Source organism: Tinamus guttatus, unplaced genomic scaffold (genome assembly GCF_059628265.1).
Source record: "Tinamus guttatus ecotype Peru unplaced genomic scaffold, ASM5962826v1 Tinamus_guttatus_pri_ptg000272l, whole genome shotgun sequence".
NCBI lineage: Eukaryota > Metazoa > Chordata > Aves > Tinamiformes > Tinamidae > Tinamus > Tinamus guttatus.
In genome coordinates, this window is record NW_028288806.1 from 258390 (window position 1) to 285873 (window position 27484).

The window sequence follows — 27484 nt, forward strand, 5'->3', positions numbered from 1 at the left end:
CTCTCAACTCTAAAACAATGATTACTCCTTTCTATTTTCCTGTGTAAACTGCTGCTGGGAAGTGAATCCCGACTCTGTCTGTGCTGTTTATCTCTTAACTCAGGCTTTCCTCCTTCCTCTCTTCCTGTTGCTCTTTCACCGTTCAGTTGCCCCACCACGTGCCTGCAATCCCACCAGCAAATTTTGGGCTTTCCTATAGGACTTCAGCTGTGGCCTACGGCTTGTATGAAGATTGGTAAAATAAAGTATGTATCTGCTACTTGCAGCAACTGCAGTAATATTTTTGAAAGGTCTAAAAAAAAAAAAAGTGTTTTTTTTTTTTGTTTGTTTTGTTTGGTTGTTTTTTGACCCCTGATCCAAGGTGATCAGGCAATCTTCAGAGGACCGTAGGGAGAAGAACTTGTTTTTCCATGTGGTTGGGGCGGTGCTGTTTTCAGAAATATGCAGGAGGTGGAAAAGCATATAGAGTGTTACCAAATGTTAGATTCAAGATTTGGAGGGGTGCAGGAACAAATATCTGATAATATCAGAGTGTTGGCTCCAGCTTGGAGGCCACGTTGAAGCTGTAAAGTGGTGCTGCTGGCTGGGAGTGTTTGTATCCTTGTGGGCTCATCTGCTACTAGCAGGTACTTGCAGAACAAGGTACCTAGGCAGGGTTGTTTGTAGGAGCCTTTAGTTTGGAAAAGGGTGGAATGGAAGCTCTCTTTCAACCTTTGATCTTAAACCCCATAGACCCAGTACACCTCCCAAAGCTGGCAGTGAACATCTAGGGCAGATTAACTGAACCCCTCTTGTCAGAACGACGGGAGCAGGCATCTCCAATCCGTCAGGGTCCGGTACTCTGTGACCAGGTTCCTGTAGATATGCAGGGGGTGCAGCGTTTAACAGCAACATTTGATTGGGAGTATTGTACTCTGCCTGGGGCCGAGCCCTGCATCGGCTTCCCCTCAGCTGGCCTGGCTGTGTCGTGGAGGGATTTGCTTTGGCTAAGCTCAGGAAGAGATTAGACTCATCTACTCACGGGTAGAGCTGCTCCTCTAGTTTACCTCCTTTATCCGGGGCTAAAGTCGGCTCTGCAATAGCTGTGCCCAGCGTGTCGTGTCAGGCGCTGCCCTATTCTTGAGCTCCCGTGCCTGTCCTCTCCGAGCCTTCTTCCCTCACAGGGGTTTACTGGTCAGGCACCAGCTCCCCCAGTACCCACTGGCTTTTGTTTCTCAATTTATGTGAGACTGCACTGGGGCCTGCCAGAGTGGTGGCATCATGGCAGGACACTGCGGAGTCCTAGCATGTGGGGGAGAAATTTGAGGTGCCTGGGGAACCACAGCCTGCTGGGGTAGTCGCACGCGCCGTGGAGAGCCCTGTCGACTGACTGTGCAGCAGGAATTCGCTGAATGCCTATCGTGATAAGGACAGAGAAATAAGTTCATAATTTAATCCTCCCTTGTTATTTTTGACTGTACAGGAGGAAAAAATAAGGCAGGCATGGTTCAACCAAAGTATCTAAGTGAATATATAAAGAAGGTGTGCTGAGCAAATCTTGGGTATTTTTACAACTGAGGTAATGAGATTTGTTTTGGTTTGGGTTGAATACTGTATTTCTTCTCTGTTGGAAAGCAGAGAGGCTGGATACTTTGTAGTGCAAAAGAAGGGGCAAACAGTAAATGTTTGACCACAGAAAATAAATAAGTTTACCACATCTATGGCATACATGTAGATTTCCTCTCACAAAGTTGCTTTCTAGTTCTTTATCAGAAGATTTGAGAACCTTTTGTGGAAAGCACTATGTACTAACAGCCTTTGGCTTAGCCTTGCTGATCATCTTGGGTTTTGCAGATATATATGGCAGTTCTTAATTGCAAAGGTTTGGGAGGTGCTGTGAGGAGGGTATTGGTTGTTGCTCTCTCCTACTGCTGTTTTCTGCCCTGAAAACAGAGCTCATGGTTATCAGCAGAGGAAAGGCTCCTTCTGGCTACTTTCACACCATTTTCAGACTTCCTTGGAGAGCCATAGAGACCTACACTGTCAATGCCTCACAGCCCAGTCTGATAATTTTCCACACAGACGAGAAGGGGAGATGATATAAAAACAGAACCAAACTTTTCCTTTGCTTAGCCCTTTTCCTTGCGACTATTTTCTTGTGTCCTTATCAAAACTCTCTCTACTGCAATTTCATTCTTTCTCTGCTATGTTCTGTTGAGCAAGAGCACTAACATTGTAACTCGATGGTATGGTGGCATTGAAAGCCTGTATGAAAATGGAGTTTTGGGAAGATGTTGGGAGAACATAAAGGACTGGATCCTTGGCAACCTATCATGGAAAGCTGCACTCTTCCTTCAGAGAGTAGGATGACTTATCCCTGCCCTGTTTATTCCTCAGTATGGCAGCATGTGAGAGGAGAATATTGGGCAGCGACCCGCGTGGTGGTGCTCTCGGAGGGTAGATAGATGGTGATGCCAGTTAAGCGTTATGTGGCCCACGCTACAGTGTATAGCAGCATAGGGCTAATGATAATCTCTCAGGAAAGAACAGTCAGCTCTTCAGAGCTGCTTCGTGGTTCTTCATTTTGGTGAAGGCTTTCCCCATGGCCGGCAGCATCCGTAGCCTTGCAGCTGCTCTTAATTTTGGTAGCCACAGGGCTCATTAAGCTTTTGTAGTGCAGTGCCAGGCACCATGCACAGCACGGGGCAACTGCTGCACACTCTGATCTGAAAAGGGACAGACTGGGAGTCAGAAGCAAAGGAAGAAAAGTGGCTTGCCTAAAATCGTATATTAGACTGAGCTCAGAGCAAAGCTTATTCTCCCAAGTTCCTGACCTGTAGATACTTCTTGTTCCTTTTATATTGTGGTGCTCTGATCCTTTGGCTTGACATGAGTTCTTTTCTCAAAGTCAGTGAAAGTACAGCAGTAACAGCTAACTTCCCATCCCCCCTGTTTTTGATCCAGGTTAAGTCATGTTTCCTGATGTTTCGAGGACAAACAGCACCAGAACTCCATGAACTGCAAAACCAGAGGAAGTGTGGCCGCTGTCCCCACCTCTGCTTTTCCTTCTCTACTGTGACGTTCTTCTTGGGACCTCTGATTTCATCCCCACTGAGCGTGCAGGGAAGGGCCTCAGGAAGAGAGCTGAGGAAGCAGTGTGCGGACCAGGGGGAGCCATGGCCCTCAGCTCTTACATCCTTCACTTCTTCTATAAGTTCAAAGTGTTGCTGCTTGTCACTTTGTGTTTGATGGTGCTTTGGGCCACACTCAGTTACATCATGGACTCTAGACAGGCCATTCCTAAAGCTAAGGGCATGGTGGAAAATTTCAGGAAGGTAATCAGCCTGGAGGAGGAAGAGGACAGTGAGAAGGAGAAGACCAAAGCAACTTTGAAGGCTCCCACAGTGCAGTCATCTCAGGGTCACTGCCCAGCTCTCTCTCCATACCTGCGTAAGTGAGACTGTTTTCCTCTTATTTTATCAAGCTACACCTGCTTAGTACTGCTGCCTTGGTTTTCTCCTGTCTGTTCACTCTGGCATTTTTGCTGAGAACCAAGTAACAGCAGCACCACTTGCAGGAAGTGCCTCTGGATGAGGCGCTGACTTGGAGCACGGAGGAAGAGTTCAGTGTGTGGAGCTGGGGCTGCGAGTGTGGCGCTGTAGAGGGTGTCCGGGTAGTGCAGGGTGTAGCTGTTGGCTGTGGGAGAACTTTGGAATACAGCTTGCAATGTCAGGAAGCTTGGCCACCTCTGCCGTTGCGAGCTGAGTGTGGTAGAAGCCCATTAATCATTATTCTGCATTGCTTCTGTTTATCTGTGTTGTCATCTTGTGTGTGCTCTGGGTGAACCCCCTATCCTACCACTTTGAGGATAAGATGAAATGGAGAGCATTCCTACTTGGATACTCCATTGGATATCTGGAGGAGAGGGTATAAGGACAATGGAAAGTCCAGCAGAAAAGCTGCAGCAACCTATGGCCTGCGTATTAAACTTTTCTCTGGGCTGCTCACTAGATATTTAAGAGAATGTGGAAGGTTCACTTCTCACAGCTGCTTAATTTGCAGAGCTGGAGTACAATTTATCACCTGAAACTGTGAACTCTACAAGGACAGCATAAAGAGAAATGGGCCTTATGCCTATTTACCGGTTTCACAGATTTCTTTACAGTGTTCCCTTTCTCTTCTGCACAAGAGACTTCCCTTTTCATTATCAGATGTGCTTGCATCCTTTATCTCAGCAACTGAAGGTCTTTGCAGCTGCTTTGGAGGTAGTACTGCCACTTGGATCATTGTATCATTGAACTGCTGTTGATTTAGGGTGAAAATTCAAATAGGTGACTTTGTTTTTTAGTTCTAGCTATTTTGTTAGACCACTGGTACAACGTTAGATGCCCTGTGCTAGCAGCAGCCGGCATCTGCCTTGCGGTACTGTGCTATCTTCTTCACCTGCTTCAGGAGCCCAGTTAGGCACTTGTTTGCAAAACCGGATTCCCCCTCTTCCCTGTTGTAGCCCAGTAGATTGCTGTCTAGGTGCACCCTCCCTCACACCCCTTACAATGTATTTGTTTAAGGTAAAGCTGTGTACTGTTACGGTTGCTTGCCTCGTTCTCTTTTGTTTATTTATTGAATTTGGAGGGGCTAGAACAACAGATCGATGCAAAAGAAGTGATGAAAATTTCATTTGGCAGAGAGCACCCAGGTATATTTTCTCTTACATGCTTCTAGTCTTAAGCCCGAGATACTTTTGTTTATGTTTTAAGCTGTGATGATTTCTTGTGGTCCCAGCCCTACATCTCTTTCCACTTTGCTGTCTTCCTTTTTGTCCTGCAGCCATGTCTGCCCAGTCCTCCTGCAGTAGGGTGGAACTTCTCTAGTTTTTTCTTGTCACTGCTCTGTATTGGTTTAACCCCTTTCCACTATCTCTGTAATGTCATTGTAGCAATATTTTTCCTTCAAAAGCTCGAGAAACAAACTGTGGGCTTAAACCTGGGTTTCTTGTGTTGCTCAAGCAGACACAAATCAGTAAAGTTTCCTGTGCTTCCTCCGCAGGAGGTGCCAGCAAACTCACCTTCAAAGCATCCCTCACACTGGAAGAAGTAGAGCAGGAGAACCCTCAGGTGGCCAGGGGCCGGTATCGCCCCAGGGAGTGCTCCGCACTGCAGCAGGTGGCCATCCTCATCCCGCATCGCAACCGAGAGCGGCACCTGCTCTACCTCCTGCAGCACCTCCACCCCTTCCTGCAGAGGCAGCAGCTGGACTACGGCATCTACGTGATCCACCAGGTGAGGCAGCTACACAGACACCCCACTGAGTGGGCTCACAAGATCTACAGGTTTCTCAGGGCTTAGATCTTTTGACCACTCACTTTTCCTGCACCATATATTTGCACAACTAGGCTGAACAACTGTGCCTTTAAATTCCGAGATGTTTGAGTGAGAGGCCTCTCTCGCTCTCACTCTGGCTGCCGTGCTCAGTAAGCCACACGCATCTTGTGCTTGTCCTTGTTGTCCCAAGGTAAACATGCCACCTCCTGCCAGTAGGTACATCAGTTGCCTGGCAAGAGTTGAGGGAAAAAGAGTCTTAGCATTTGGTTCCTGAAACATTTAATGACTTCACTTTTCATATTCTCTTTATCTGTGCTGATTCAGTAGCTCTAACCAGAGCATTCAGACCTTTGCCGGGTTCTTTTCCATCTCGGGTGGTGGCTAAGTTCTGGTCACGTGAGCTAAGGCAGCCTAGATTTCTCTCTTGTTTTTGATCTTTAACTGTATCAGTTTTCCTTTACTGTCCTTTAATTACATGCTCTGCTTTGGCACTGGACATTTTCCAGAGAGCAGGACACAAATGAGGTGATAAGTTAGTGAAGTTTCTTCCTCTCTGTTTAGCTATCCTGGAGTCATTTAATGAGGAAACTGCAGCCTGTTCTAGAAGGTAGCTTACACTTTTGCTCTATGCCATGGCAGAACAATGACAAAAGTCATGGCAGGATTTACTTTCAGTTGGAATATCCCTGCTCCTACCTTGTTTATAGTCATCATGTGGACTATAGAGTAGGAAAACGGGGATTTCTTTGGCGTTAGTGTATGCTGTAATTTTACATATTCTGGCTGAACTAACTAGCAAGCAGTGGTTAAACCATTATAAACCATTATAAACCATTGGAAGAATGGATATTGTTTTGTTCTATTTAGATATGTGAGGTGGAGAAAGGCTGCCATTATGCTCACAAAATTTAATAAGGAATTCTGAAAGATTTGTCCACTCAGAGCAGCAGTGTGAGGTCTGGAGTTTTCCCCTTGGAAGGCTGGGAACTTTTCCTTAGCCTTTCACAGTGGATAGGCACACCTGTCCTCTGGAAGGAGCACCCTTTCCCTTACTCAAATAGGAAACAATTGATTCTCCCTCATTTAATTTTTTCAGAATGAGCCCTGAGCTTCATTTCCCTAGCTGCAGGTATGATGAGCCATAAATCCTGTGCATCTTCTTTGTGCATGAGCAGGTGGCTATTAGTAGTGGTGAGCAAATTGCTTCTTTGAAGCAAAGCTACTTACCAGAGCAATAAAACATACTTGGTCTATGCCTGCTTGTCCCTAGAGCTAAGCACTCTCTCAGTGTGGGGAGGCCAGCTTCTTTTTATTCTACCATTGAGCCTCTTCCTGGCATTTGCTAGAAGGTCTCTAGACTCCTTTTTATTGAAAATTGTTTTTCATTATTTTAAGTTCCCCAGGCTGCTAGCTCTGACAGAAGTGACCGTCGCTCAGCCTGCAGACAGGATTCTGGAAGCATAAAGCTTGTCCCTTTGGTTCCCAAGTGTGAATTGGAGACAGCTTTCCAGCTTGTCTCAGGAGCAGAGATTGTTCTGCTGGCTCATGTGTGTGTTCAACCCAGTTTAAAATAAATAGATAAGGCCTCATATTGCTTCAGAATGAATTGGGTCATTGCAAGCTTACAACACTAACAGCTTATATGCATTTAAATATAAATATATATATATATATATATATATATATATATATATATATAAAAATTAAAAATCAAATTTTGGTGAAAAGATTATAGTTGTAAAAAGTGAAGGTACATTAAATTATAATAAAAGCAAACAACCCCAAATGGGTAAAAGTAAAGTGAAGCTCTGTGCTAGGTGGAGCCCCTGTGCAGCTTCATAGCTAGGGTGTAGGTAGGGGTTAACCAAAACATGAAGAGGCTGAATGTTTTAGTCCCAGCTCTGCCACCTACTGTGTGGCCTGAGGAAATGCTCTTGAACTCCCTTGTGCCTGCGCTCCACCTTGCACACAGCAGCACTCCGTCACCTGCGTCCAGTGCTCCCAGGTTTATAAACCCATCACCGGAGCAGTGCTGCTGGGTTTTTTGAGGCTTCCATCAGCTGTACAATTGCACTTGTACAGACTGCTGGGTCTGAGGCTGCCTCCTGTGACTTCCTCTTCCATCGCCCAGTGGAAATTCCAGGGCCGGAGCGGGGATAGCAGCGGAGCTGTGTCATGCAGCAGGCATGCTCCTTGTGGCCGGGTAGCCCTAGCCCTTTCTGACCCCGACTGCCTTTATTCACCCCAAGTAGACTAAAAGCAGCACGTCAAATCCTTGGCTGCTTTGGTGCTCAACATCGTGTCACGGTGTAGCATTCTGTGTAGATGCTGCTGTAAAGGCAGTTGAAGCCCAAGTGCAGTTATGAACTATGTGATCAGAATAAAAGCCTGGGGGCCGTTCTGGTTAGAAACATTTGACCAGTATGTTTTAGAGATTTTTGCCTTCTTTTCCGCAGGCTGGAAGCACAAAGTTTAATCGAGCTAAGCTGTTGAATGTGGGATACCTAGAAGCCCTGAAAGAGGAGAACTGGGACTGCTTCATTTTCCATGATGTCGATCTGGTGCCAGAGAATGACTTTAATATTTACATGTGTGACAGGCAACCGAAGCACCTTGTAGTTGGCAGGAACAATACTGGCTACAGGTAGGAAATCAAAACTGTGGAGCGAATACCAGCTGGAAAATGCCATATTACTGATAATGTTCCTCTTCTAATGGAGCCGTTCGTTAGTGTTACTAGTCATCTGTGCAGTGGTTTGCATCACTGCTCCCATTTCTGGGGTGCTGTAAAGGAGGTTCCGTGTGGAAAGCAACGCACCAGAGGCTGACATATAGAAATGCTTGCAGTCTCTTGCTCCTGGGATTTAACAGTATGAACTACTAGAAATTGACTTTTCAAAAGCACTTCAAGCTCTGCTTCATCTCTGGGTTTTCTTTATTCAATATATGAGAAAGAGATTGGGTGTGCAAGTTCTTATATCGAATAATATTTACCAGGTATTTAGAAAAAAGTGGAACAACCTGAAATGAGCTAGGCTCGTGACAGATTTTTGGAGTAGTGTGCATTGCAAAGAGAATGCTGAGGACTGCAGGATGGACAACACACCAAAGCAACACAAGTACTGCTTTGGTTATTGGACAGAACTATAGACTCCTGACTAGTGAAACACCTGAAGGTTTTTTACTTCTTATGCCTTGGTTACTGCTTGGGTTTTGATTAGCTAAGCATGCAGATGATTTTTGCTTTTACTAAAGGGTCAGGGTCACCTTTCAATTAATTTCCTATCAACTATCTTTAGAAGGTCATGCTGACTGGGGCTGGTTCCTGTGAAGGGCCACAGAGATGATCAAGAGGCTGAAGCATCTCACATATGAGAAGAATTTTAGAGACCTCAAGGAGAGAAGGCTTAGGGGACATGGCCCTTGAACAACCTGTTGCAGTTGACCCTGTCCTGAGTAGGCAGGGTGAGGCACGTGATCTCCAGAGGTTGATTCTCCTGTGATTCTATGACAGGAGCAAAAAGCAGCCTCAAGGAAAAAAATGTGTGCAGAGGGGATGGGAGGGTGAGTGTGACTAATTTCTTCCCTGGAATTGCTCCAAGGAATGAGTAACAAGCATTTTCACTTATCAGACATGTTAATTGCAGTAATGTGTACTTTGTAGCTTTGCTAGTTTGTTCATCTGTTTACATTCATATACGTCCACATAAAATAAAAATGTGGTCTACAGGCATTTGCACGCCATGCTTTAATGTGGCGGTAACAATGTAATAGAGGCAGCGTTATAATGGTTGCCTTAAGGGCCATGCAAGTAGAGGGTGTCATAAAAAGCAGTTAGCAGGGCAGCAGAAGAGGGTAAGTAAACATGGTATGCCCTATTTTTTTTTTTTTTAAGTGGATGAAATTTTCAGGACAAGGAAGTTAGAGATTAGAAAGATATCTCCTCTTACACTACACTTTACCTTGGAATTTGTCTTATAATATTGCTCAATTCAGTTCTACTGAGAACTGCTTGCACATTTCCTGTAGTTGTTCATCTTAAATTTCTGAAATTTAGCTGTATGATCACTATGACAAAGGAGCCAGCTCTTTGTGCTTCTTTTATATTACTGCATAGCTTTGTTGCTTTCCTTCTCATTCAGAGTCCTGAAGGTAAAGAGCTTTTTTGAGTGGCAAGGAGAGTCACGGGTAAAAGAAAAAAAAGATCTATTCAAGTAAAACCGTGCCACTCTCTCTATGCCAGTTGCTTCTGCCCTAAAGCAACACTGTATTTTTGGCAAAAAAAAAAAATCTCTGCCATTAGGAGAGCAAGACTTCTAATTCTTCATTCTCTCTTCTTCCGCACTTTCAGGTTACGTTACCAGGGATATTTTGGAGGTGTAACTGCTCTGACGAGAGAACAGTTTTCCAAGGTGAATGGATTCTCTAACAACTACTGGGGTTGGGGTGGAGAAGATGATGACCTTCGAATCAGGTAAAAAGAAGGCTGGGGGGAAATGGGTATGGGAGGGTCAGGAACAAACAAAAAAACAACCAACCAAAAAAAGCAACAAACTTGTGTGAATTCACACAGTGCAGGAGTCTTCAACATCAGCCTTATTGCAATGGGGACTCAAGAGTGTGAGATGCAATTCTGTGAACAGGTTCCTCTTTGATAAGATTAGGCACGTCTGAAGCCTGGTTGCTCTGTTGAGACTGGGTTTTGGGGCGGCCATGGGGTGTTTGTTGCTATTTTTTGAGGGAGAGGGAGGAGGAAACAGGCTCAAAGCATTCTTGGTTTGGGAATAGGTTATAACCAAAACAGTAGGATTGAATATAGAGTAGTTTTTTGGTTTGTTTTTGCAAGAAATGCAAATGAATGGAGCTTTAATACTTTGCAAGAGAATGGCAGCATTTGGTTTGGGGGAGGGGAGAGGGGTTTGCATTCATTGACTGTAATGATTTCCTTTGAATATGGTTTAGGTTTTTCTGTTGGTGTTAAGATAGTCAGTAACTTGCATTTTATATAGACTGCATGTATTTGCCATATGCCCATTGTTGCTGTGGTTAAATCTAGCTTTACAGACCTGGCTGTTGACGCAGTAGCAAACAGTTTAGTTAGTTTAGCAGGCAAATAAACCAGCAGATCATATTTAGTATGTCAGTCAGTCAGCATGCATGTTGATGACCAATCAAAGCTCCATGCTTATCCTGTTCAGTTGCTTAAATATGCAAGCAAACGTTTCAGGGACATTAAACACACACCCTTGGTGTTGTTCAATAATTACATTGGTGAAATGAAGCAGGTTAAAGTTAAGAATTTCCGAATGAAAGTTTTCCCCATGTCAGTCCAGCATGACTGATGTGTGTAGGTTGTGCTTCAAGAAAAATAAATTAAAAGGTTTAGTGGTAACACAGATTTTGGTCCCATTACTTTTTTCTTTCTTTCTTTTCTTCCTTTTTTTTTTTTTTTTAAACTGTGGGCTGCACATACCAAGTTCTCTGTGAGAACATCTTGAGAGTTACCATTTTTAGTGGCAAGGGATGGCTTGGTCAAATCTTATTCCTCGGCTTCCTGAAAATGTCCCAGTTCACGAGCAAAGGTGATGCTGTAAACGTTTGTGAGAGGCAGCACCAGCTGTGCAGCACATCAGCAGGGTTTACTGATGGTATCTAGGTGTCTAGGGTGTTTCTAAAGTGCTGGGAGTCGACTGATGCTGGCTCGCGCGTGGCACTCGGGAACTTCCCGGCTAGTGTGGTCTTGTGTGCGGAACAGGGTGCGCAGCCACCCAACCACGCGAGCCAGAGAGCGCACACTGCACTGCACTTGCCTTATGTCTCTGTCTTCGGGTAGATCTTGGGCTGGGCTGTTTGCAGCTGTGCCAGGGCAAAGGGTTATTGTAAGGAGAGCTTCTGGCAGCTTTTCTCTGCAAAGGCAGCAGAGGGCGGCATCCCCTTCGTTATCTGCTAGAAATCAGGGCTAGTGTTGCCTCGGTGCCGCTGTTTTTGGGGCCCCTTCCTAAAATGCGAGGCACAAAGAGAATTTCAGAGGGTTTGTTGCCTCCATTTGATAAATTATTGATATTTGAAGTCATGGAAAATATGTGGGAGCTCATTGCCTCTGACTTTTGGTTTCTGATTGCTCTTTAGGTGCTTTTTTAACTAGCAGAGGCTCAGAGGATTCTTTGATTCTGTTATCATGTTATTAACAGCTAACAGCAAATTTGCTGTGTTCCATGGATAAAATCAAAGTTCCAAGGAAGTGCCTGATATTAGGCATTTTAATCCATGCAGGTGACTTAGTGTTTCTGGCAGTGTAACCACAGATTTTTATTCATGTGAACAAAGGTTAAAAATTACACAAGTGTCTGCAGATCATTAGAAAGAAATGGGCTTGGGTCTTTTGCGGTGGAGAGCTACCCATTGTCGGGGCATGACTGCAGGCGTTGAGGCAAATGTCTTGCAGAATGTGTGAAATCCTGCTCAGCCCGCCTAGGATAATACTGGGCAACAAGAGCTACAGCAGACAGTGCTAATTCTCTTGGGTAGCACGTGCTCTTGGATATCCCTACTGTAATAATTGCCTGCTTCTGCACAAAAGAAAATGGTTTCTGTCATTCTGCAGACCTGCTCTCAACAAACACAAGTCTTTGAACTCTATTCCTGTGGCATGGGTGAGGTAAAGATAGGGTTCTTATGGTTCTTTTTGTTTTTGCTTCCACAGCTTCTGTAAGACCCACCATCTCCAACTGTCTTTTTTTTTTTTTCCCCTCCCTAACATGTTGCTTACATGTCCCATCCTGCTCACTGCACTATTGCTTCTTTCAGGGTTGAGATGCAGAAGATGCGCGTGATGAGGCCGTCCCCTGACGTAGCCCGGTACACAATGATCTTTCACACTCGAGACCAGGGCAATGAAGAAAATGGAGAGAGGTGAGTTGGGAACGGAGTTCCACCTTGCTTTGGCTTGGTAGAGGGCCAAGGGCCAGGGAATTGGTAGCCCAGTCTTCCGCTGTCGGCCGAAGGGGCGTTCTGTGGTACTAGAGTCTCTGGGGAACACAGCTGTAACACCACTCCTCAAAACTGCCAGCTGGGCTCTATGCATGACACCTGCCTGCAGCTGCCTGGGTAGTGTTCCTTAAAAGCTTTCACCATCATAGTCACACAGATGTGATTTGAGCGTGTGATTCCAGACAGCAAATGATTTTAAGAAAAACCCCAAGCCCCACAAAAGCCAAGACCTATTCTCACATGTCTGCCTGAGACTGCATGATCATGTCAGAAAGAGCAGGTACCTTGATGTTCCTAGCAGACCCACTATGGCTGTTGCTTCACCTGCACGTTTACTAGTAATGGGGAAGAGCTCAGCCCTCCTCTTGCATGTGTGTTAATGCTGTACACTTACAAAGATTATTTCTTCTCTGTTCTCAGGATGAAGCTTTTACGCCAGGTGTCTAGAATGTGGAAAACAGATGGGCTGAATTCTTGCTCATATAAGTTGCTGTCGGTGGAACACAACCTGTTATACATCAACATCACAGTGGATTTCAGCACGCAGCCTAAGACCTCGTAAGGGTGCGCACGACCCAGGCTCTAGGAGATGAGGACAGACCTGCTGTTTGTGGTAGCTGGCACAGCAGCTGAATCCCAGCAGTCTACTTGAACCAGTACTTCAGTAGCACAGAGGAAAATTTTTCTTCACGGCACCTAATTGATTGGTTCAGAATTTCCTTTTGTGAGGACTGGAGATATGGACTGGCCTTAGGGACAGTGCCTGGTGTTCTTCTATGCACTTTCTGCTGGGACACATATAAAAGCTTCTTTGTTTTGGCTGGTCCAGTGGAAGGACTTGAATTATGCCCCCTGAAACATTTTTGCTCTCACAACTGAACTGACTGTTTGGTGTAGTGGAGAGGCAACCTACACTGCCCCTTGACTTCAAAAGGAGCAGGCCACTCTTTTTTTTTCATTCGAAGCACAAGAATACTTCAGCATCTACGACTGCTGAGAAAACCTAGTTTTTTTCCAGCCTAGGGAAAAGCTGCTTATGTGTGAAAGACAATAATGGTAACAGTTGAGGGGATGTTAAAAACCTCTCAATAAAATAAAACCCATTTAATTCAAAAGGCCTCTCTTGTACTTCATAAGCTCAACTCACCATGCAGTGGGAGTGCACAAGTGTCCTGCAGCAAAATGAAAGACCACTTAATTCTGCAATAGGCTATAGGCTGTGATGTTCTGGACACATCTCTAAGAAAATGCACGGGCTAGCTCTGGGAGAGGGAAAGAAGCTGCTTTTTATTATTTTTATTTAATGCTAATGTAAGATTAGAGCAAGGTCCTGCAGTTAGGTGAGTGCCTGTCAGGGTCCCATCTCATGTGACTTAGTCTCTGGTACTGCGTTTCTCAGAAGTGGTTATGTTGAAGACAGTTCAAGCTTGACAAATTAACAGAGCAGATTGTTTGATCAACAGCTGATATACTAGATTTTATTTTCTTGAACTGAGCAGACTGGACTAGGTAATGAACCTCAGGTCCCTTCCAGCCTGAATTGTTCTATGCAGTAAAAACATGTAACTATTGAGGAACTTGGCCAGATGCAGAAGTAAGGATATGACCTCTGTTTTTTTTGAGTTCAGGACAACTTTCTCCTTCATTAGACTCCGAAGCATTCTATAAAATCTCAAACACAACAGCTTTCTCAATTTATTTTACTCAAAGTTGCAGAAGATATTTACAGAAATATAACAGGTTTCAATACTATAACACTGTCTGTGAGTTCTTTTTCAAAATACAACATTTCAGAATAGCTGTGTTCCCCAGCAGAACGGGAGTGTCTGACATGGCTTGCATCCCATTTACCTTTTAAATAGGCAGCAGGATAGAGCAATCCTGCTATGGAACACAGGGTACTAGAAAACTTAAGTTACCTTCCTATCAAGATCTTAATCCTCAGGGCCTGAGGTGCATCCAACTCAGGAGGGATTGTTTTTTATAGCTCTCTGACAGAGTCTTTATACAGCAAGCCCTATCCTATTCATTAGTTATCGTGCCTTTTTCCAAAGTCTTTTCTTCTAAGTCTTGTACACTCTGAAGAGAAGTGAAATACAGGAGACAGGAGGACTAGTCTCATGCGGAGCATGCGCTGTAGCACAGAAGGTAGAGGCCCGTGTGCTGCCACAGTAAGCTCAAACTCCCAATTTTCTTTTCACTTCCTTAAGAAAATGGGGGAACGTAGCCAATGTCCACAGTGATGTTGGTGTAAAGAGGGTGTTGCTTCCTGGATAGGAGCTTGAACTGTAATGAGTTCATTCCATCATCCTTCCATGTTTTCCTAGTGTTATGCCGAGAAGCAGGCCTGAAGAAGGAACAACGTGCAGTTAGGAAATGGTTGCAGCTGATGCTTTAATAGAGGTGGGGGAAGAAATGGTGTTTCAAATGGCAAGAGCTTAGCAGATGAATGAAAGCTGGTAACAGAAAAAGCCCAAGAAGATTCTTCTCATGTAATACAGATTAGAGAAGGTATTTTTCTGAGTGAAACCAGACTAACTTCACGCTAAGCCTTATAAATAAGAAGCACGGTTTGGACTGGAACACGGGAGATGAAGGAGGTGGCAATTATATTCTGCAAAAATAAGTAACTGCCCCCAGCTTAGCAAGACCTTGGCCTTACACGAAAGAGGTTTACACTACTGGCATATAGAGGCTGCTGGAGGGAGGTTTAGTATAGGACTGTCATGGAAACCTCGGTGTTAAGACCGTGAGAGGGAAGCCTAATGTGCCAATATGAAAAGCCTCCAGCGTGCTTTAACCAGCATCCTCCTCCAGCTCTTTTATGTAAACTAGGTCATTTTAAAGGTCTCACCTTACTCATTTCTTCAAGCTAGAGTGAGGCTTTCCACTATTTTAAGAGGAGTCATGGTGTATCTGCAGTGATTTTAATACAGTGCAAGTCTTGGACAGAAAAGTATTCTGCAGTTTCTATATAGTAAAAAATACTTTTCAGGATAGACATAACAAGAGGATCTTCAAACTCAATTCTCCTTATTTAAAAGGCAAACTAAAGTGGCATTTTAAAAAATGAATGCTCAAGTTTTATACTTACCAACAGCTGTCTCTCAAAACTACACCTTCATACTAAGTAGGATGGAAGTTAATGCATCCCCTCTTCAAAAGCAGAGATGTGAGCAGTTGCAACAGACTGGGAATCTGTATTAGCTTCTAATATTGGGTGTGTGTTGGGAGGAGACTGAAGTCTTGCAAAAGACGTAAGTGCTACCAGATGCAGTAATCCAAAATATCAGAAGATGAAAAAATGCTTTTAAAATGCAGCATCCTCAAATCCATCAGCAAAAACAGGGAGCTTGCTTTATATAGCAGCCTTAAAATAAACAGTGGCATTCGGGATACTTTCTGCCTTGTTTGAGGAAGATGATGCTTACAGTAACATGGCACTGAGCGGCTATCTAAGGTGTCCCAGAACAGTTACCTTCTCCAAGGTTCTTGGATCTCTGTCTCTTGCCTGTAGTCCATCACTTTGTAGCGTCCAAGATGAGATGGTGTCCGGACTATTTTCATTCCTGCCAACTGGATCCTTTAAAGCAAAGAATAAACTGCGTGTGAATAATGATGTCACCTCTAGGCTTAGCTTATAGCCTCTGGCAGGAATGCTGAGATAGTTTAATCTTGCAATATAAAAATGGAAACAGCAAAACTAATAACCCAATATGAAACAGTTAATTCACTTACTGTTTTAAAAAGAACCTGTTTCTATAGTTGATGTTAACCCATGAAGTGAAACCACTTAAGTAGTGTTTTCTTCTAAGAAGAGGCGGATGCTGGTGCTTACTAAGACAAATATTTAACTTTAACAACTAATATAGTAGAGTACTGCAGTATGTGCCAATTATAAATAGCAGCCACTACTTCTTGATGGGCTAATTTTGCTTTAAAAAGCAGCATTCCAACATGAACTCTTCACATAAGACAGGTTTCAATGTCCAATTTCAGATGCTAATTTATTTTTGTTGATCTTTGATAGGAAATGTTTGATCACATTCTAATATTCAGATCCCAGGAGCTGTTTCATGGTGGCCATTCAAAAACAGCCAGCTCAGTTCCTGACTTTGGAAAGTTGAATAAATCATTAACAGTCACTGCCCCTGACCTGTAGGTACCTATGAGCCATAGAACTGCTAATCCTTGGCATAAGTTTTCACAGAACAACACAAGACTCGCCTACCTTCAGGAAAGGACTAGTTTGTGCTCTATATAACCCATTTACCTTAAGTGATATCTGTAAGGAAGTGCACTCTTACATATAATTTGTATGTCTCTTCACCACTGGTACTTGAAAGCCACACTAAACACCTAAACTGTACTGAGAGAAGAGCTGAATAGACTCAGCACTGTAGTGTTTGATTTAAAGATCTGTTTTCCTGGCATTCCATTCCTCAGTAAATGCTGACTTGCTAAAAAAAAATGTATACTCTTTTAGTTAGCTTTCTTTGAAAGGAAAAGGAAGAATTACATCGTAGAAAACCTGACTTCCGATTCCCCAAAGAATACTGCTTTGTACAAACTCCCACAGTCCTTGAACAGAACATTCCACTGAGATTGTATAACTTGTCACACTGTGCAAGACGAAAAGGAAAAAAAAAAGAGCGTTTATTGTCAATTTATAAAGTCCCCACGAGCATGCCTTGGTACATGATGATAAAGGTACGCTCTAGATGAGATGCTGCAATGGACCTGGATAAAGATGCAGCCATGATTTTGTACTCAAATTCTGCATTATGTAGAGTACCTGGAAGTAAAGTCATCAAATTCACTTCTATAGCATGCTGCTGCCATAGCAACAAAGGTAAAGAAGATTTTTTTTTTTTTTTTTTTGCTGTCACTAACTTGTAATACACAGACCTCCAAGTTATCTAATGCTGAAGATGAAATTAAGGAACCTAAGAAATTACAAGTACTACTGACTAGATAGTATTTACAGCACTGTGTATACACAGTGTAGCTTAAATTCCCAATGGTTTGGGAATTAAGAAGTACTCATTTTACTACCTTGGTTTTCTCATTTGTCAAGCTTGTCATCCCTTTCTTTGGGGGCTCTTGACGTCAATGAGGTTACTTTTCAATCAGTGGTTATAACCCCTTGGAAACTCCCCAGAGCAACTGAAGGCACAAGGTTGTGGATTAACATTCTCTGCTACTCAGGCTCTGAAGGAAGTTTTCTCTTCCCAGTGTACAGTGATTAGATTCATGCTGCCTAAGCGTTCTCTGACCTCAATCAATCTAAATGGCACCTGAATTACAATGCTAGTGCAAGCGTGTTACAGAACCAAGTCCCGTAGTTCCTTCTTTGGGCAATGCTACATGTTTCACTAGCTACCTTGCTTGTGTTATAAGATTTTATGTCCTGTGCATCAGTACCTTGTAGCAATGTCGTCATTTTCACCATCATCGCCCCAGTATGTATTTGGAAAGCCATTCATCTTCATATAATGCTCTGGAGTCAAAGCAGATACACCCCCAAAAAAGGACTTATATGGCAGACTAAAGGAGGGAGAAAAAAAAAAAAAAAACAGAAAGCATCAAGTCTGAGGGCTACTACCAATCCTTCACAAACTACTTAAGATCATCATTCAAATTACATGCATATTAATCTTGTCTTACAGACCTTTTTTTTTTTTTAAAAAAAAAAAAAGTAGATGCGAAGTGGCAAGTTACAGAGCCACAGAATGGTTGAGGGTGGAAGGGACCTCCAGAGATCATCTAGTCCAACCTCCCCTGCAAGTTATACCAAGTCTGAAAAAAAGTACTCAAAAGAAAGCTGTAAACCCTGATTTAAGATATTTCTGTTGTAATGCTAAAACCCAAAATATCAAATTCAGTATAAAGCTGGTTTTAAAATTACAACTGATTAGTTCCAGATACCTGTATCATATCACCCATATTCTGTGTGGTCCGATAATTCTAATCCTATACTTTTATTTTAGGAGGAAAAGCAAACAGAAAAGTGTGCCAGCATGTACCAGGCTAGTGATAGGATCATTTGCCAGCCTGAGCTAACAGAATAAGGAACTTCAGGCAACTGTTCAAGATTGCAAGCTTAGGCTAAGAATATCTTTTTCTGGTGAAATCATTAGTACAAAATTAAACAATTTTGGAACTTATGTTTTTCCATTGTGCCTGTTCATACTGTCCTCATCCTGAAAGCGAACAGTTAGAACATATACATGCCAAACAAATGGCAGGCACTTACTTGTACTGAAACTTGTCCATGGCACTAGCCATATGCTTGGGATAGTATTCATCACAAACATATAGATTATAATCATTTTCAGGTATTAGGTCCACATCATGTAGGAGAAGGCAGTCCCAATCTTCATCCTTCATGGCTTCCCGGACCCCAACATTAAGCAGCTTTGCTCGGTTAAATGTACCATTCCCAACCTGGAAAGGAAAATTGCATTTTGTAAGGACACTAAGTCCATTAAAATTGATGTTGGTGCAAAAACCTTAATTCACTTGAGTGACACTGGTGTGGCTCAGCTTTGGCTGCAAATCTCATGTCACAGACAAAATATTTTAACCATTCTCTTCGCAATATTCTCATTCATCATCACAAGCTTTGCTGCATCAGGGGTTATATCCCACAAGCTCACAAAGGCAAGCAACTTTTAAGCCGGCATTAAGTCAATTCTCAGGTCTAAATCTGCACATCAACACTTTTGCCCTTACTGCTGATTATTAAAGCTGGGAACTGGGCAAACATTTGATGATGAAAAGCTTCTTCTCCTTCCTAGTCTGCTATCAGATTTCTTAAATGAGCCCCAAGCTTCTCCATCTCTGTCAGTAAGTAATAGGTGCTTGAGCTACATAGGTCGTCCCATAGCAAGTCAGATGTTTTTATCTGCTACTGAGCACGAAAGAAAGATCTCCAACTTCCATCTCAGCATTTACTCTCAACAGTTTATCCAGCAGCTATACTGACAGTCTGCAGCCAAACCACATTTCAATCCTCCCAACAGCTGAAAAGTTACTATTAAAGATAGTTCCATCCTTTTAGCAGAGAAAAAACAGATCAATAGCAGTGCTGACTATGTTAGTAAATGCTAAGATACTCCAATCATAGCTCTGGAGATAGGACAGGATGCAACTGATGTGCCCTCAAACTACACCTATGGTCTTACTTCCTCAGAACATTTTCATTTCTCATTCATACTCTGAGCCCATAAGTAGAAAGCTCAGTTGCATCACCAGACACATCCAACTTAGATTTACCTGCTGAATCAAGTAGATGCTGTAACTCAGCTGCTGGCGCTGCAGGAAAGGATGAAGATAGTAAAGGAAGTGGCGGAGGTATCTCTCCTGGCTCCTGTATGCTACAAGGATGGCTGATTTGTAGCGGGCCAAGCAGTGAGGGGGTCTATAACAGCCACCAGAGTGGACAAGCGGATTTTTTTGAACGATCATTCTCTCACTTGGGAGCACCCTGAAGGTGATGGTTAATGGACCAACTGCAAGAACAGAGACAAAAACAAAACACAAACACACACAAATAGAAATAAGGTCACTGATGTTTCTCAACTGTCATGCAAGCCAGTCAGTTGCAGGCATACGTTTTCTGAAAACACCTGCTCTACTCCTAGCACAAGGCTATCAGTAAGGTGATTCAGCCAGCCCACAATGAATGTAATTGCTACTTCTCAGGCACCTCAGCATGGCTCCATACAGCACCACGCCGGCCAGAGAGATGCCAGGAATCCCATCACAGCCAGCAAAACTCTCTGCGTTCTTGCACAGCTTTCTTCTTCCATGTACTCTGCACATGCTGTCCAAGCAAACTGTGTTGCTTAGATGGTATCCTTAAAAAAAAAGTATTTACTGTAAGACTACAGCTGAAAATGGATCCATATGAAAAAAAGCCTTTATCTAAGCTGCTTTTTCAGGTGAGCTCCAAGGACAAAAATATCCAAAAGAATTTTCAGCAAACTTCGCAAAAAATAGTTTAAAGCCTCAATGAATACAAATGCTTTGGGAAGTGTTAGCTTATGTAAAGGAAGTTTTTTTTAAGAAAAGCTTAAAGTTAAATTTGAAGTTATGGTAGGCTGCCGTATAGGCTGTATTCACTATATTATTTAGTTATATATACACCATATAATTTAGTTACTAGTTATAAAGCCTCACTTTTTAACAATATGAATAAACACACCAAGTTCTACAATTGCTTAAATGCCTATATAGTCTATCCTTCTGGCTAGGGAGAAGAGGTTCCAAAATTAGCAGAAGAGTCGTATAAATGCAAATCATTGTGTTTTAATGATTTCCAACCACTGCCAGACAACCTCTTTAAGAATATAAAGTACAAATGCAGAACAAGATTAAAATCTATTACTTCAAAGAATTAGCAAGAAACCTTCGCTTAAATCACAATTAAAAGCTGGTGATTTAAAAATAAAGCTTTACGTAGCTCCAACTGCTCTCTGCAGGCTATGCTACCCAAAGACAAAGTATTTTGCATCAAAAAAACTGCACAGGAAGATTTTTTTTTTAATTATAGTTGAGTTTTTCTTTTCCTTTTAAGCTCATAGTCAATGCTGCAGCCATTTGGAGGTGAGCTTTCAATAGTCAAAAAAAAAATCAGATTCCCACTTAAACCACTGAATAAACTATTCTGTCAGAAACGCAAGATAATGAAGCTTATGAGAGACACAGGAAGCATTTAGGGAATATGCTAGTGGTATCTAGTGAAAGTATTTATGTTTAAATACAGGGCAAAGTACGTGTGAGTCTTACTTCTACTACATATTTAAGCAAGTGTATCCAGAAGATAATTCTTCAAGTTCATCCTACACTCAAATCTCTGCTACAGTTCCAGCACATAAAACACTGAGCCTGTACTCACCCTCATTCTGTTTAACAGACTCAAAAGGGAGCAACATCCCTTCACACTGCCTTTTGTGGTTTTGGTGAGATGACAAGGCTGAGGGACCTAGCTTTGCAATAACACTCAGGCTGTCTATTCAGATCTGGGAAACATTTTGCCTCTATGTACTACATGCAGAAGCTCAAATCCCTGATAGGCAAAGCTATTATCGGCGACAGCCTCCTTTTCCACCTCAAAAAAAAAAAAAAAAAAAAAAGCACAACTGCACATCCTGAAGGGCAGTCTAGGCAGCAATGGATCCCATTCCTCAGACTTTCATAGAGGACTGTTCTCTCTGAATCCTACTTTAAGGTCTCCCTTAAAAAGCAAAACCTGAGCTTACCTTGTCAGCAAATGAAAAGGGGTTGCAATACTAAACTTTTATGTATTCCTTTTGAATGTTTCCTTCACCTTCTAAAACACAGAGCAAGTTTGATTTTGACTCTGTACTTTGAACAGGAATATGCAAGTACAGCAGTGCATTTATGTCCGGAACACAACAGCAGTAGTTCTTCAGAGAAGCTGACTGAAGGCCCATGAATCTGGATCATATTTATTGCTAAGACATCATGTTATTATCTACTTCTGTGAAGCCAGTTTCCTCCTGTTCTGCCTTCAGAAGACCACATTTCAACCCAGCACTGTTTTTAACTTGTCATTTATGTTGCTTTTTATATTTATGAACTCCCTCATTATCAGTTCTTTTCACTAAAGTGCCATTAACCACTGATTTGGTAGCAACTTGAGTTTGCTGAAGAGATGTTATATTCAGTTTAGATTACATCTACACATCATTGCTCCAAGGAAAATGTAAGAAAATGAATTAAACCCTTTTATTCTCCCTCAAAAGCATGATTTTATTTTCTGTAATACAATCACAGCCCTTCATATAGCAGAGTAGAATGTGCAGTGTTAAACTTTAAATTCCAAAAATCAAATCTAAATTTGGACATAAGAGTAAGATACTGTTCAACAGCTTCACTCCTGTCTTTCTATACTCAGATATCCAATTCATGAGGATAATGTCTGCATTTCATCAGGTTTTTCGAAATGTTATGTTCTCCTGATCTGTCTGGCTCCATATTCCAAACAGCTCAGCTCAGAAACTCAGTCTTAACAAGTTCCAAGGAAATACAAAGAATTTAAAATTTAAGCTCCTTCCTTGTAAAAGATTAACTGAAACAGGCAACACAGAGCAAAGAAGAGGCAACACAGAGCAAAGTGAGAAGCAGAGACTTCAAACATATATGCCAGTAGACAAAGTCTAAAAGGCTCAACTTGAGCATACGAATGTTTCCCACCCCCCCCGCCCCCCCAAAAAAAAAGAAAAAAGAAGCAGGCAACTGGCATCTGTGTAGAAACCTTACAGGAAACTGAAATAACTCATTCTCAGTGTTAATGAAGACACTGAATATCTAGTACACTAAGGCTTAGAAATGTAACAGTCAGCAAAAGTAATAACCAGCAAAAGTTCAGTTCCTCCCAGGCAACTATACTTTGAGTTAATTCTTACTCCACTACCCTAGAAGAAATAATATGCTGTGGATTCAGAAGGCTGGAAAAGGATGAGCTGCAAGCTGATATTTCATTCAAAACAACCACTGAAATCATCTACTGTGTACCTAAGTGGAGAAAGTGCTGCACTTCATAAAAGCCCTGATCCAGAAACCATTGAAGGCACCTGGCATTCTTCCAGCTACTTTAACACACTTTGGAGTGGACACAGTGACTTATTAACAGCTTTGAACTGGATACTGGAGTCCACAAGAATCAATTTCAAATATCATTTAATAGAGCTTATGAAATTAATATTAAGAGGCATCATTCTCTCTGATGTAAGGTTTTCAACAGAGATCAGACCCATGAGAGAAGACTATAATAAATCAAGACATTTATAAACTATATATCTATTTGTATGTGCCCAGCATATAGGAAAATGAAGGACAAGTATTTGACAGTAGTATGTTCTTTTAGGAAAAAATAAAAAAATCAAACTCTTCTCTCTCCCCCAAAGGAAAACACTTAGAAGAAGTTAACACAGAATAACATCAGAGAGAAAAACTTGTTTCTTATATTTAAATAAAAATATAATCAAGGAAAAAAATAAGTCTAGCAGATTGTTTTTTTCCTAAACTGAATCTGCACTCCAGAAGATTATTTAAGTGCTTCACAGCAACAACACTTCACACACTCAATGCGGATTTCTCACATAGCAAAATTCCCTAACATTTGGGCTCTTTTTTTTTTTTCCCTCTTCAAGTGAACTTTGCTGTTTATATCTGTTTATAACGAACAACACTATGTTTGCATTTTAGCTCCGGAGTACCATATGCATGCCACCCTCTATTCTCAATGTTCCCAAGGATGGAGAGAATAAGAGGTCTTACAAGGCTTATGTAGCTTTAAAAGCACTGGTTATTTTAGTGTAATTTTACTCTGCTTCTGCCTCCTCCACACATATCACTTACTCTTGCTTATCTGACGGTTTGCAAGGAAATTATAAAGACACACATCTAGTTTTGCCATTAGACCACCTCTTCCAGAGCAGCAAATTCTTGTCAGCGGTGGCAACAAGCAGGATCCAAGCATACTTCCATTAAGCTTTTAAGTAAAACAAAGAAGGCTGGGATACAAAATTATAGCTTGACAAAAGAATTGATGGGTTCTACTTAGTGATCTTAGTGATGAACAGAGACTACATCAAGACCATAGCAACAAGCACCTGTGCAAAAGGCTCCGTATTCAGTATTTCAGTAGTAGGCACTTAGCACACCAGTTTCCAAGCAAAATGCTGAAGTATATACCACAAAGGTATCTTACGACTTCATCATACATCCTACACATATCTTGTTTCAGGCTCCCAAAGAATAAGCATCAACATGAATACCGCAGAGTCCAGAGTCTCATCATAGTGTCCCAGATGAGTCCTTGACACAACACACAACACTCGCTCTCCCCAACTCTTCCTAGAAACCAAGATGAGGCATCTTCTCTTACCACGCTCCAGCTGAAGTGATTTGTCTTCCTACAACACTAGTACAATTACTAAACAGTACAGTAAGAGTAGTTATATATAAGACTTTAATATACAGTATTCTGCTCAACACAGAAAAACTTGAAAGTGCTGCTTACTACACAGTACACTGAGAAGTAAGAATAGCCAAATAAACTATATGTGCATGGATACAGAATTCATCTATTTTTAGCTATCTTGGTGGAAGTGATTCACTATTAGCAGAGATACTAACTACACTCTAACAGACTTGCTTTAGGGAGTTGACTTCGCATTTCCTCAAAGTTTCTCAATTTCTCATTTTAGTAGTGCAGGAACCGAATTAAGGCTGTCTCTAGACAGCTCTAATATGAAACCTGTGACCCAACTTACAGCTTTAAGCGTAAAGGAAAAGGCCTAGGAAACACTAACAACCATAGGCCAAGGAAGTCCCCAAGGAAAATAAGATGCCAAGCTTTTGGGGGCATCAAGCCCCACTCTCATGGAAGCTTTATTTAAAGCTAACAGCTTGAGTTGCAAGCTCAACTTAAGGCTGAAACAAAGAACCTAGGTGAGTTATAGTACACAGGTATCCAGTTTCTAGACTTAAGACGATTCTCAAAGCACGTTGCTGGCATACATCTGATACATGACCAAAAGAGAAAAATACAACTGTATGATAAAAACTTTTCCCCAATTTCATATTAAAATTGTGCTTTGCTTTCATTCTTGTTCCCCTACAACCTCTGCAAAAGCCTTAATATCAGTGGGTTTTATATCAGCAAAATATCTATTATACCCTATAATTTCGTCCATAGGTTTGTAACATTGTAACAAAACACACTGCTTTTAAGAGGAATAGGTTTGAAAACACGGCTTTTTTTTTTTTTTTCCTCTTTTTGAGTGTGCAATGTCACGCCAAAGCAAATGCTTTTGGTTCATACGTACCAAGTATTGGTGACTGTACTGAGCAGTACGGCATAGTTTCTTCGTTAGGAGCTTGGGTAAAAAGGCTGAGGTTTGTATAGACATCATGAGTTTTTGAGTAATCCTGAATTTGAGGGGATTCTAAAAACCCACGGATCACATTTGAAGGTCCACCTTGGTACAGTATCAGGATAAATATCGCTTGGAAGAGCAGCAGGAAGAGCAGAAAACACGGATTTTCGACACGGGACAGGGACATTGTTTTTAGACCATGCTCCGCAATCAGACTCGTGAGGAGTTTAGGCGCCCTCCACCAACTACCGCTTTACTTTGAGGGCTACGTCGGGGCGCGTCCAGGAGCTCATCCTTGCCGCGGGTTAACTTTCTGCAGCAGCAGGTGCCCCCGTCGAGGCGCGCTGGGGCCGAACCCTCCCTTGCCCCGCGCGGCGGGCGAGCGACGACCGTTAACGGTCGGCAGGGCCCGCACGGGGTGGCGGGGGAGGGAGAGCAGAGACGCGCGCGGCCAGGCGAAGGGAGGCAGCCCCGCCGGCCGCCCCGCAGGACGAGCCCGACCCTCCCCGGCCCCGCCCGCGACAAGACGCGGAGCGCGTCCCCTCACCGGACGGCGGCAACGGCGGCGGCACCGTTTCCGCCCAACCGTCACGCGGCCACGCCCCGGGCCTCGCGCCCGCCCTGCGCGTGAGGGGGAGCCGCTGCGCCGCGCCGCGCAGCCCCCCCCAACGCCGGCCAGACTACAGCTCCCGGCATGCAAAGTGGCGCAGGTGCCGCGACGCGCGCGGCGGACGGGAGTGCAGCATGATGGGAGTTGTAGTCCCCGCCCCGCCGCCGCCTGAGCGCCCCCCCCCGGTCGCCGCCATGTCGCTCGCGGTCGTTAGGCGGCGCGCTGTGAGGGAGGCCGCTTTTGTAGAACTGTGGAAAAACACGCAGTTTTTGAAATTCTTCTCGTTAGTTAAAGCCTAGTTGTGGCTTTCAGTCTGACCATACCGAATTCACTAAGTTATTTCGATATTCCGTGCTGATTTATTAAGGAGGAGGAGTAATATCTGTCAATGGAGAGTTGAAGTAACTGTTTCTAGTCGCTGTGTTTTTCATAATTTTAGAGCAAATGCATGTCACATCTGTCACATCTTGTTTTCCATCACGGGCAGGAAGGGAGTGAAAGCTCTTCTGTGCTATCAGTGCACGGTCATTTTGTTGACTTTGAATTAGTTATTGAGCTGAACTAAATTAGATAAACTGAAATAAATTCAATACTCTCTACCTATTTCAGAAGAAGCTAAGGTAGAATTTTGTTTGGATAGGCCACACAGTGAGGAACTTATTTTAACTGCTTGACTGCCTATAAAGTCTTGGTTTCTATCTCTTTACAAAAAGTCGGTGCCTGGATTTGCACTGACAAGAATAGTAAGACCCAATTTTGTGCTTGCAAAATGGGGCAGGTCTGTTTAGCTCTTCCTCCAAGCTGCAGTGGAAGATTAACATGGTAAGAGATGGAAAGGCCCCAACTATGTCAGACTAGATATTCTTCCTTCCTTCTTTCTTTTCCATCATTTCCTTCCTTCCCGTCCTTCCTTCCTTTCCTGTTTTCAGAAAATAATCAAGACATACATTCCCTCTACAGCTTGAACCTGTGTTCTTTGCCTCTTGCAAGTATAGGCAATAGCTTGGTGTGTGATATCCTTTCAACGCCTCTGTGGTTACACAATTTGTACCAAAAACTGTTATCCCCTATCTTTCACTGGAAGCTGAAAGCACAGCCTGCAGGGAATCTTTCAGAAGACCCCAAATGTGTGAACATGGATTTCTCTCACATTCAAATTCCGACTTGCCCTGCTAATGAATAATCCTGTGCCTGGCTGGCAATGAAGCAAGGGGACAATTGCTGCTCTGTTGAAAGCTTCAGTGAACACAATGCCATGGTCAGGAAGGGTTTAATTTCTGCATCAGTAGTGAACCCAACGGGGGAACGGAGCGCTCAGGGGCATGGCCTGCAGTTGCTGGCAGCAGCTGCTTCAGGACGTGGCGCTGCCTGAATTTACTCCTTGCTTGCAATCCTTCTTTGGGTCGCAGTAGGAAACCACGATGTAGGAAAAACCTGGGCAAGGCCTGTCTGTATCCAGCCCTTTCTGATGTACCCTGGAAGGGACCTGCGCCAGCAGCCAACCTGAACAGGCAGCCACGTGTTAGCTGTTATAGCTGTCACTTTGTGCTTGATTCCAGGCTCAAGTAGGTCAATCAGAAGGCCTCTTTACTTAAAACTGTGGGAATATATGCTCTCAAGATTGGAAAACTTAACACATAGCTAGCCAGACCCACTTTGCGCAAATGGCC

The 27484-nt window shown here is 42.9% G+C and overlaps 2 protein-coding genes across 2 annotated transcripts; one reads left to right on the top strand and one right to left on the bottom strand.

Moving 5' to 3' along the window:
- Window positions 1-2943: 2943 nt before the first annotated feature.
- B4GALT4 (beta-1,4-galactosyltransferase 4) lies at window positions 2944-13405 on the top strand. Its single transcript, XM_010213740.2, has 6 exons — window positions 2944-3429; window positions 5026-5258; window positions 7757-7944; window positions 9652-9774; window positions 12108-12212; window positions 12711-13405. Exons 1-6 carry the CDS (start codon window positions 3156-3158, stop codon window positions 12850-12852), a joined length of 1065 nt encoding a protein of 354 aa, XP_010212042.2. The 5' UTR covers window positions 2944-3155; the 3' UTR covers window positions 12853-13405.
- Window positions 13406-13962: 557 nt separating this feature from the next.
- Window positions 13963-25549, bottom strand: LOC104566933 (beta-1,4-galactosyltransferase 3). The gene is made up of 6 exons (XM_010213738.2): window positions 25154-25549; window positions 19569-19804; window positions 18547-18737; window positions 17715-17837; window positions 15769-15873; window positions 13963-14637 (listed from the first exon to the last, which is right to left on the bottom strand). The coding sequence occupies exons 1-6, from the start codon at window positions 25389-25391 to the stop codon at window positions 14496-14498; spliced, it is 1035 nt and encodes a 344-aa protein (XP_010212040.2). The 5' UTR covers window positions 25392-25549; the 3' UTR covers window positions 13963-14495.
- Window positions 25550-27484: the final 1935 nt, after the last annotated feature.